General features: G+C 39.1%; 1 protein-coding gene across 1 annotated transcript in view; it reads right to left on the bottom strand.

Annotated features, from left to right (window-relative positions):
• The window catches only part of LOC143239166 (uncharacterized), a 78,739-nt gene extending 69,883 nt beyond the window's left edge, over nucleotides 1-8,856 (bottom strand). The window contains exon 1 of the mRNA XM_076480027.1: nucleotides 7,964-8,856. Coding sequence (XP_076336142.1) covers nucleotides 7,964-8,462 — 499 coding nt within the window. The 5' untranslated portion in view covers nucleotides 8,463-8,856. The remainder of the gene's footprint in view (nucleotides 1-7,963) is intronic.
• Nucleotides 8,857-12,563: the final 3,707 nt, after the last annotated feature.

Genomic DNA, 12,563 nt, shown 5'->3' with positions numbered 1-12,563 from the left:
CTCCCTTCACTGTAAGATTACAACTAAGATGCCTACAACCTAACCCTTCCTTCACTGTAAGAATACAAATAAGATGCGTAAAACTAACCTTTCCTTCACTGTAAGAATACAACTAAGATGCCTACAAACTAACCTTTTCTTTACTGTAAGAATACACCTAAGATGCCTACAAACTAACCTTTCCTTCACTGTGGAATAACTAAGGATGCTCACAAACTAACCTTTACTTCACTGTAAGAATACAACTAAGATGCCTACAACCTAACCCTTCCTTCACTGTAACAATACAACTAAGATGCCTACAAAGTAATCTTTCCTTCACTGTAAGAATACACCTAAGATGCCTACAACCTAACTCTCCCTTCACTGTAAGAATACAACTAAGATGCGTAAAAAACTAATCTCTCTTCACTGTAAGAATACAACTAAGATGCCTACAACGTTACTCTCCCTTCACTGTAAGAATACAACTAAGATGCCTACAAAGTAATCTTTCCTTCACTGTAAGAATACACCTAAGATGCCTACAACCTAACTCTCCCTTCACTGTAAGAATACAACTAAGATGCGTACAAACTAACTCTCTCTTCACTGTAAGAATACAACTAAGATGCCTACAACGTTACTCTCCCTTCACTGTAAGAATACAACTAAGATGCCTACAAAGTAATCTTTCCTTCACTGTAAGAATACACCTAAGATGCCTACAACCTAACTCTCCCTTCACTGTAAGAATACAACTAAGATGCCTACAACCTAACCCTTCCTTCACTGTAAGAATACAAATAAGATGCGTAAAACTAACCTTTTCTTCACTGTAAGAATACAACTAAGATGCCTACAACCTAACCCTTCTTTCACTGTAACAATACAACTAAGATGCCTACAAAGTAATCTTTCCTTCACTGTAAGAATACACCTAAGATGCCTACAACCTAACCCTTCCTTCACTGTAAGAATACAACTAAGATGCCTACAAAGTAATCTTTCCTTCACTGTAAGAATACACCTAAGATGCCTACAACCTAACTCTCCCTTCAGTGTAAGAATGCAACTAAGATGCGTACAAACTAACTCTCTCTTCACTGTAAGAATACAACTAAGATGCCTACAACGTTACTCTCCCTTCACTGTAAGAATACTACTAAGATGCCTACAACGTTACTCCACCTTCACTGTAAGAATACAACTAAGATGCCTACAACGTTACTCTCCCTTCACTGTAAAAATAAAACTAAGATGCCTACAACGTTACTCTCCCTTCACTGTAAGAATACAACTAAGATGCCTACAACCTAACCCTTCCTTCACTGTAAGAATACAAATAAGATGCGTAAAGCTAACCTTTCCTTCACTGTAAGAATACAACTAAGATGCCTACAAACTAACCTTTTCTTTACTGTAAGAATACACCTAAGATGCCTACAAACTAACCTTTCCTTCACTGTAAGAATACAAATAAGATGCGTAAAACTAACCTTTCCTTCACTGTAAGAATACAACTAAGATGCCTACAAACTAACCTTTTCTTTACTGAAAGAATACACCTAAGATGCCTACAAACTAACCTTTCCTTCACTGTAAGAATAACTAAGATGCTCACAAACTAACCTTTACTTCACTGTAAGAATACAACTAAGATGCCTACAACCTAACCCTTCCTTCACTGTAAGAATACAACTAAGATGCCTACAAAGTAATCTTTCCTTCACTGTAAGAATACACCTAAGATGCCTACAACCTAACCCTTCCTTCACTGTAAGAATACAACTAAGATGCCTACAAAGTAATCTTTCCTTCACTGTAAGAATACACCTAAGATGCCAACAATCTAACTCTCCCTTCACTGTGAGAATACAACTAAGATGCCTACAACCTAACCCTTCCTTCACTGTAAGAATACAACTAAGATGCCTACAACCTAACTTTTCCTTCACTGTAAGAATACAACTAAGATGCCTACAACCTAACCCTTCCTTCACTGTAAGAATACAACTAAGATGTCTACAAAGTAATCTTTCCTTCACTGTAAGAATACACCTAAGATGCCTACAACCTAACCCTTCCTTCACTGTAAGAATACAACTAAGATGCCTACAAAGTAATCTTTCCTTCACTGTAAGAATACACCTAAGATGCCTACAACCTAACTCTCCCTTCACTGTAAGAATACATCTAAGATGCCTACAACCTAACTCTCCCTTCACTGTAAGAATACAACTAAGATGCCTACAACCTAACTCTCCCTTCACTGTAAGAATACAACTAAGATGCCTACAACGTTACTCTCCCTTCACTGTAAGAATACAACTAAGATGCCTACAACGTTACTCTCCCTTCACTGTAAGAATACAACTAAGATGCTTACAACCTAACCTTTCCTTCACTGTAAGAATACACCTAAGATGCCTACAACCTAACCCTTCCTTCACTGTAAGAATACAACTAAGATGCCTACAAAGTAATCTTTCCTTCACTGTAAGAATACAACTAAGATGCCTACAAACTAACCTTTCCTTCACTGTGAGAATACAACTAAGATGCTTACAACCTAACCTTTCCTTCACTGTAAGAATACATCTAAGATGCCTACAACCTAACTCTCCCTTCACTGTGAGAATACAACTAAGATGCCTACAACCTAACTCTCCCTTCACTGTAAGAATACAACTAAGATGCCTACAACGTTACTCTCCCTTCACTGTAAGAATACAACTAAGATGCCTACAACGTTACTCTCCCTTCACTGTAAGAATACAACTAAGATGCTTACAACCTAACCTTTCCTTCACTGTAAGAATACAACTAAGATGCTTACAACCTAACCTTTCCTTCACTGTAAGAATACAACTAAGATGCCTACAACGTTACTCTCCCTTCACTGTAAGAATACAACTAAGATGCCTACAACGTTACTCTCCCTTCACTGTAAGAATACAACTAAGATGCTTACAACCTAACCTTTCCTTCACTGTAAGAATACAACTAAGATGCCTACAAACTAACCTTTTCTTTACTGTAAGAATACACCTAAGATGCCTACAAGCTAACCTTTCCTTCACTGTGAGAATAACTAAGATGCTCACAAACTAACCTTTCCTTCACTGTAAGAATACAACTAAGATGCCTACAACCTAACCCTTCCTTCACTGTAGGAATACAACTAAGATGCCTACAAACTAACCTTTTCTTTACTGTAAGAATACACCTGAGATGCCTACAAACTAACCTTTCCTTCACTGTAAGAATACAACTAAGATGCCTACAACCTAACCCTTCCTTCACTGTAACAATACAACTAAGATGCCTACAAAGTAATCTTTCCTTCACTGTAAGAATACACCTAAGATGCCTACAACCTAACCCTTCCTTCACTGTAAGAATACAACTAAGTTGCCTACAACCTAACCCTTCCTTCACTGTAAGAATACAACTAAGATGCCTACAAAGTAATCTTTCCTTCACTGTAAGAATACAACTAAGATGCCTACAACCTAACTCTCCCTTCACTGTAAGAATAAAACTAAGATGCCTACAACCTAACTCTCCCTTCACTGTAAGAATACAACTAAGATGCCTACAACCTAACTCTCCCTTCACTGTAAGAATAAAACTAAGATGCCTACAACCTAACTCTCCCTTCACTGTAAGAATACAAATAAGATACCTACAATCTAACTCTCCCTTCACTGTAACAATGTTAATCATTATAATCTTTATATAAATTACTGAAAGATGAAGGAAAACAAAACGGAAATATGAAAAATACATTACAAAATGTTTTAAAATTAATTATATGTATTGGTTTTTCAACATCCTGATTTGGTTAAGACACTCGACAGAAAATCTGAGAGTCGCGGGTTTGAATCCTTTCATCGAACATGATCGATAGTGTTATAATGTCATGGTGAGTCCCACTAATCGTTGGTAAAAAAGTAACACAGGAGTTAGTGGTAGGTTCTATTTACTAACTGCCTTTAATATTACTGCTAACTTAGGGACGGCTAGCGCAGATAGCCTTCGTGTAGCCTTGCGCTGAAATTCAATATACGCAAAACATTTCTGACATAAAAACTGTGCCATTTACGTGCCAAACATGCTCGCCCTTTTAGCTGTGGGGGCGTTATATAGTGTCGGTCAATCCCACTATTCGTTGGTAAAAGAGTAGTCCAAGAGTTGGCGGTGGGTGATGATAACTAGATGTCTTCCCTTTTGTCTTACACTGCTAAATTAGGGACGGCTAACACAGGTAGCCCTCGAGTAGCTTTGTGGGATATTCAAAAATAAACAAACAAACAAGAACATTTAGTAACTTGCCCGTTTGTGAACACTCTCACGTTCGTCACATCTTTCGTAAATGTATGCTAAGAAATTTCTTTGACGCTGTCATTCAACTCAGTGTACGAACGTTTAAAGCAGATGTCCAGGAAGAAAATATACATTTCCAAAACGTAATGTTTTAACTTCTCGAGCTGACCGTTGATCCATCGGGGATAATTATGTTGCTTTCTGTTTATCCTTCGCTTATTGTGTTATTTACTAGATGAACCACAGAAAAGATAAAAAATTAACTGACTTTTCTTTATTCACGTTTTAACTTCTGGGTTGCTCTATAAAGCAAAAAAAAACAAAAAAAAAAACGTCTAGTGGAGATACGAAGATGCCACACTTGGTTAAGCAAAGTCCAAAAGCGTCTTCCTTGTTTAATTCTAAATACGTTTTTCTGATATAGATTAAGTCCAAATACGCCGGTTAGATAAAGCTCAGATATATTTTATTTATTCATTCATGTAGTTAAAATTTGTCTTTCTTAATTAGGTTTTGAGGACTCTTTGTTTACGTGCTGTTCACACACTACTTTCTCTCTTCAGGTTTTGAGGACTCCGTTTACGTGCTGTTCACTCACTTCTTTCTCGTTTTGGTGGGGATTGCATGATACGTAGCGCATTTCGAATCAGTAAACAGTTGATGATAGGTATATAGATATACAGTAGAAGAATGAATTTGTTTCTTTATCAACTACACAACTCAAAATACACATGTAACAAATAGATCGATTTTATATATAGTGTCTGTATAATCCTCTCGAAGTTATTCAAGTGCTGTCGACGTTAGCAGTTCCTAATTCAGAAGTAATATACTAGATGGAAGACAATTAGTCAACAACACCGACCGCCAGCTCTTGAGCTACTATGTATATAGTGAGACTGACCGGTACCTCACTACGCATCCACGCATGTTCGGTGACGGGATTCGGATATGTGGCCCACACATTGTGAATCGAGCACCTTAACCACCAACCATTACAGGCCCTAATTTTTTGTCAAGTGTAGATTTCAAACGCGTTAACGGCTGGAACTGATTAAGGTTTAAAACATGAAACGTCAGCGAATACAAGAAACTAATAATAGCATTAAACATCATCCACTGCGTGTCCCTGTTTCCAGGGTCCGGCACTTGACTCGTAACCCGAGGGTTGCGGGTTCGAATCCCCTGTCACAACAAATATGCTCGTTCTTTCAATCGTAGGGGTATTATAATATAACGGTTAATCCCACTATTCGTTAGTAAAAGAGTAGCCCAAGAGTTGGCGGTGGGTGGTGATGACTAGCTGCCTTCCCTCTAGTCTTACACTGCAAAATTAGGGACGGCTAGCGCAGATAACCCTCGAGTGCCTTTGCGCGAAATTCCAAAACAAACAAACCATTCACAATAGGCGGATTCCACTCCGTGTAAAGAAGTGACCAGATAGACTGGGCAGATCACTCAGCTGTAATTATTTCGTTTGTTGTTAAACGCCAAATTCAAAAATCGGCTATCCTTACTTTGCCCATCGCGGGTATTGAATTCCAATATTTGGTGTTATAAATCCTTAGACTTATCAATGAGGCAGTAGGTTTGTTTGATTGTGTCAGAGAGAAGCCACGTTGAACTATCTGCTGTGTAAACTGTGGGGACTCGAACCCAGTACTTTCAGATTGGAAGTTCCTAAACCTTACCACTGTTCCAACAGGGGTGGATGTGTAACCAGGGAGATTAATTGCAGTCTTGATAACATTTTTTTTTTATTTGACTCGTGTGCTGTTTTTTTTGTCAGGAACTCCATATCAACAAAATGTGTAGACCTAAACGATTTGAAGTAAAAACAGTTAAGAATATTTTGTTCAAAAATAACAATGACCAATAATTCTAGAGTTAGAATACCTCAGTGTTTTCAAAGTAATAATAGAATATACATAACGATAACCAATAATTTAGCTGTATAAATGGACTTCTCGGTAAGTGCAGTGAATATACGAAATTATTTGATGCTTAGTCTTAATTTAGTGTAATACAAGGTTTTACGTTAAGTAAACAATGAAGCCGATGAAACAAAGGTGAAAAGAGCGCAGTTTTCCGCAAACAATAGAACATTGCTGAAAGCGTTTCAATAAAGATTTGTTGCTTTGTTTGCGTTTGAATTACGCGTAAAGCTACACAAGAACTGTGCAACGTAATTATTGTATACGGCCAGTTTCGTTCAGCGCCCTCATAAAAACGGGTTGATAAAATGTACTGTTTGATCGAAACAGACACAGACATGACGTCAGTGTCGAGTGGGTCAAAGTTAAAAATGGGGTCATTATTAAAGGTGGGTTTGTAGGTAAGTAGAACGACTCGCTGTGATTGAAGCCAAGAAATAAATAAATGTGGTGCAATAAAATAGGTCATCAGCTCACGAGTGAAACACCCACCCACCCACTATTTGCCATGGACTTTCTACACTCTAGTGGCTTATGGTAGAGTGGACATGACGGTATGGTTGTAAAAAAAACAACAACAACGAATTTGCAAGTTTGAGGTCAACAAGAAATTGTGGAAGTTCCGTTTTATACAACAATTGTTACAGTACCTACTGCTCAACGCAATTTATTCCAAAAGCACGTGATATTCCACTTCAGTTTTTTCATTTTTTGCCAATCATATATTTTGTGTGTGTACTTCTTTTAGTGTTTAGTTTCTTTTTAATTTTGCGCAAAGCTATTCGAGGGCTATCTGCGCTAGCCATTACTAATAATTTAGCGGTGTAAGACTAGAGGGAAGGCAGTTAGTCATCACTATACACCGCCAACTCTTGGGCTACTCTTTTACTAACGAATAGTGGGATTGACTGAATCGTTAAATCATAAATAAAATCTTATTGGTCTGCGACTTATTTCCCAAACACAGCAAATAATTCTGACTTTTGTTTGTTTGTTTTTTGAATTTCGCTACTCGAGGGCTATCTGCGCTAGCTGTCCCTAATTTAGCAGTGTAAGACTAGAGGGAAGGCAGCTAGTCATCACCACTCACCGGCAACTCTTGGGCTACTCTTTTACTAATGAATAGTGGAATATAGCCGTTTCATTATAACGCTCCCACGGCTGAAAGGGCGAGCATGTTTGTTGTGACGAGGATTCGAACCCGCGACCCACGAATTACGAGTCGAGTACCTTAACCACCTGGCTATGCCGGGCCCAATTCTGATTATATTTATATCGTTAAGTGAAAAAAATATTTCTCACTGTTATGGTAGCAGCACATTCTATAGTCCACGTTAATGATCCAATAACAACATTTTCAGAACACATTTTATTAGCACAAAATAAAGTTAAATAACTGTTGGTAAACATTATTATGTTTGTTATTATTTGTTTTTATAAACCCTCCTCCAAGCAGCACAGCATTAATTCTCAGACTTACAACGCCAAAATGTGGGTTTCGATACCTGCGGTGGGCAAAGCACAGATAACCCTTCGTGTGACTTTATTCTTAATGACAACCAAACCAAATTTGACCAACATTGTAGCAATACGCTGTCCTTTGCGATAAAAGGTGTTAAGGTGCTAAGCCTCGTTTTGTCTGTTTTAATGGAGCTTATTTGTTATAACTGGCATGTGAACAATTTTAAACTTACAAAGAACCAAGTTTCTCTAGAACTTACCCAATTCGTCAATAACAGGCGCCAATCGTAGTGTAACTCCTACAAGCAAGATACTCATCAAAATTAGAGTCGTTGCAGTAACAATAATGATCCATTTAGTTTTGGTGGACAGCCGAGGTCTTTCGTCATCTTCTCTTTTTCTCAAATTTCGATTTGGAGAGGAGCGATATGAGGAAGTGGCTCTCGACAATCTGAACGGATAGGCAATCGACTGTGGCACAGGGGAAGTGCCCTCTGAACTGACCTTAAGGGCTGCGGATGTTGATGGACACATGCACGAAACTGATTCCTCCCATGCTCTAGGCGCAAGCACCACTGGGGACAAAGGAATCTCTGGCCAAACGTGTCCATCCAAGTTTCCGTGACCACTGTAACTCTTCAAACAAGATGAACTATGACTTTTAAAGTCTCTTCTCAAAGTGGTAGCAGGTGTGATAGAGGGCTCAACGCGCCAGCTGTCGAGTAGAGACCTTATATCACATGTCTGCTCAAAGGTCATAATGAAAATGGTCAAGAAGAACTATTTTCTGGTTAAACTTGATTTCTGGCATATTTGTGAAGTAGTAGCATGTCAGGTTAATTACTTTCCATTCATATTTTTTCTAAACTGTTTCGTTTTCTCTCACAAGTTGTTTAGGTTGCGCGCAAAATTAACAATTACTGAAAAATGAACGCTAAGGAAGAAAATGTAAGTACTGATAGGGCTTATAGGAGCTAGTCTTCGCTTTCTTCAAAGAGCAGCTCAACATTCAACTACGTGGAGCGGATTCAGACCAAGAGCCAGTCAGATCGGAATCGCATCATAGACATCAAGTTGCCATTAAAGTCTCATGTCGTGTGGTGAAGCAGTTTTATCACCAGGAGCTGCGTGGTCCTCGTGCCGGAGACGGCTTCGTGATGCCTCGAGACTGTGCACGTGTTCGGCAGCATGAAAGAAACATGTAATCGCTTGCAGCTCGATACCATCGATTTCCTTTGTCCGAGAACTCTACTCCAAGAATGCGACATTGACGCTCTGACAAGAAGACCTATTTAGCATGGATGTTTTAATAGCTTGAAACAAATAACATACGTCTTCGTCACATATATGACTTACAAGGGAGTACACGAGGACCAGAAATTATAAAAACTCCGGAGTGAAATCACACTAAGACTACTATATCCAAAGCCAACGAGACATTTTGGCCAATACTGGGACTCATCAGGCGGGCTGGGTTACAATATACACAGTGGTGGTCTAGATCGGTGTTTGGTAAGTCAAGAACATATGGAAAATAACAAATATCATGAACTCCGCACTTCACTAAGAAATGTGACACAGCGGCATGTCTGCGTATTCACACCGCTAAAAACAGAGTTTCGTTACCCGTGGTGGGCAGAGCACAGCTAACCCATTGTGTTGCTTTGTGCCTACTTCTAAGAGCAAACAAACAAGAACTGTGAACAATTAGAACTCAAAGGAAACAAGTTGTCACAAGTTTTACTGAGAGGTTCATGATGTTACCATATATTCCTTTACATACTGTTCTGTCATTACAATATTCTTCTTATAATAATACCATACACTTTAAATTTGTTAATGATTGACACCCCCAGCACCTACTCAACTTTCCAATACCTTCCTTTCGGTTATTAACCTTCCTCAGCTTTCCAACACCTTTCTTTCGGTTATTAACCTTCCTCAGCTTTCCAACACCTTCCTTTCGGTTATTAACCTTCCTCAGCTTTCCAACACCTTCCTTTCGGTTATTAACCTTCCTCAGCTTTCCAACACCTTCCTTTCGGTTATTAACCTTCCTCAGGTTTCCAACACCTTCCTTTCGGTTATTAACCTTCCTCAGGTTTCAACACCTTCCTTTCGGTTATTAACCGTCCTCAGCTTTCCAACATCTTCCTTTCGGTTATTAACCGTCCTCAGCTTTCCAACACCTTCCTTTCGGTTATTAACCTTCCTCAGCTTTCCAACACCTTCCTTTCGGTTATTAACCTTCCTCAGCTTTCCAACACCTTCCTTTCGGTTATTAACCTTCCTCAGCTTTCCAACACCTTCCTTTCGGTTATTAACCTTCCTCAGGTTTCCAACACCTTCCTTTCGGTTATTAACCTTCCTCAGGTTTCAACACCTTCCTTTCGGTTATTAACCGTCCTCAACCTTTTAACATCTTCCTTTCGGTTATTAACCGTCCTCGGCTTCCCAACATCTTCCTTTCGGTTATTAACCGTCCTCAGCTTTCCAACACCTTCCTTTCGGTTATTAACCTTCCTCGGCTTTCCAACACCTTCCTTTCGGTTATTAACCTTCCTCAGCTTTCCAACACCTTTCTTTCGGTTATTAACCTTCCTCAGCTTTCCAACACCTTTCTTTCGGTTATTAACCTTCCTCAGCTTTCCAACACCTTTCTTTCGGTTATTAACCGTCCTCAGCTTTCCAACATCTTCCTTTCGGTTATTAACCGTCCTCAGCTTTCCAACACCTTCCTTTCGGTTATTAACCTTCCTCAGCTTTCCAACACCTTCCTTTCGGTTATTAACCTTCCTCAGGTTTCCAACACCTTCCTTTCGGTTATTAACCTTCCTCAGGTTTCCAACACCTTCCTTTCGGTTATTAACCTTCCTCAGGTTTCCAACACCTTCCTTTCGGTTATTAACCTTCCTCAGGTTTCCAACACCTTCCTTTCGGTTATTAACCGTCCTCAGGTTTCCAACACCTTCCTTTCGGTTATTAACCTTCCTCAGCTTTCCAACACCTTCCTTTCGGTTATTAACCTTCCTCAGCTTTCCAACACCTTCCTTTCGGTTATTAACCTTCCTCAGGTTTCCAACACCTTCCTTTCGGTTATTAACCTTCCTCAGGTTTCCAACACCTTCCTTTCGGTTATTAACCGTCCTTAACCTTTTAACATCTTCCTTTCGGTTATTAACCGTCCTCGGCTTCCCAACATCTTCCTTTCGGTTATTAACCGTCCTCAGCTTTCCAACACCTTCCTTTCGGTTATTAACCTTCCTCAGTTTTCCAACACCTTTCTTTCGGTTATTAACCTTCCTCAGCTTTCCAACACCTTTCTTTCGGTTATTAACCTTCCTCAGCTTTCCAACATCTTCCTTTCGGTTATTAACCGTCCTCAGCTTTCCAACATCTTCCTTTCGGTTATTAACCGTCCTCAGCTTTCCAACACCTTCCTTTCGGTTATTAACCTTCCTCAGCTTTCCAACACCTTTCTTTCGGTTATTAACCGTCCTCAGCTTTCCAACATCTTCCTTTCGGTTATTAACCGTCCTCAGCTTTCCAACATCTTCCTTTCGGTTATTAACCCTCCCCGTATTCTGTCTATTTTAACAACTCTCTTTGGAGCCACATGCATCTTTGGGTGCTTTTGATCGATTAGGCTTTTGATCAAGGTAACTTTAAGCTAAACGTGTTTAAAACAAATGTGCACAGGCAGTTATTTTGAGAAATATATACACTAAAACTATAAAACCTCTTCTCACGCCCTCTCCACAAAAAATACAAATATTTTCTCCAATATAACTAATATTTCTTTAAATTACATCTCACATCAAATTAGATATACAATTTCATGACATTAGTATCTATATTATATCACATGAAGCTTGACAAGTACGTTGCCAAAGAGACAAAACGTTTAAAAGAGAGAGCAAAGAAACATGGGAATTTATTTTATAAACTAGCCATTTACAGTGGCTCAACCCAGTGGGACAGCGGTAAATCTTTAGATTTACAACACAAAAATGAAGGGTTCGATACTCCTCGATGAACACAACGGTGGTTTTGCTATAATACAACACACTCACAGACACATTTACACGAAAAACAATAAAAATATGTTTAAGTTTTAAGCCCCGTGCTGTGAATATCTGTAAGAATATACTCGGTTCGCCATATCCACTGTATTTAATATTTTCTAAACTAGTCGCGTATTTCATATAAAGCTTAGAAAACAATTCTTCACAGAGAACTTATCATTGAAAGAGCTAAAAAGCTAAATAATAAATTGTAGTGTCTTTGTAATGACGAAGGTCGAAAATCGTGAACATTTGTTTGGTTGTTTTTGAATTTCGCGCAAAGCTACTCGAGGGCTATCTGCGCTAGCCGTCCCTAATTTAGCAGTGTAAGACTAGAGGGAAGGCAGCTAGTCATTACCACCCACCGCCAACACTTGGGCTACTCTTTTACCAACCAATAGTGGGATTGATCGTCAAATTATAACGCCCTCACGGCTGAAAGGGCGAGCATATTTGGCGCGACGGGGATGCGAACCCGAGACTCTCAGATTGCGAGTCGCACGCCTTAACCTACCTGGCCATGCGAGGCCGTAAATCGTGTATGAAAAACCCGGATGTTGAGAAAGAACATGTACGAATTATGGAGTCGTTTTAACCCAATTGTTAGTAAACAGACACTTCTTCCTAGTGTTATTTTTGAAGTATCAACAAGGCCTTTCACTGATATCTTATGGCAAACATTGTGTTGTGGATTTAATAAAAAGCAACATGAGCGTTAAGTGGTTTTATTCAAACATCACAAAATTTCAGTGAGTTTTCAACGAAACAATAGCTTTAAACGGTTTTTGTGAAAAAC

The sequence above is a fragment of the Tachypleus tridentatus genome, chromosome 2 (assembly GCF_004210375.1).
Source record: "Tachypleus tridentatus isolate NWPU-2018 chromosome 2, ASM421037v1, whole genome shotgun sequence".
Taxonomy (NCBI): domain Eukaryota; kingdom Metazoa; phylum Arthropoda; class Merostomata; order Xiphosura; family Limulidae; genus Tachypleus; species Tachypleus tridentatus.
This window is presented reverse-complemented; position numbering and strand designations above follow the sequence as displayed.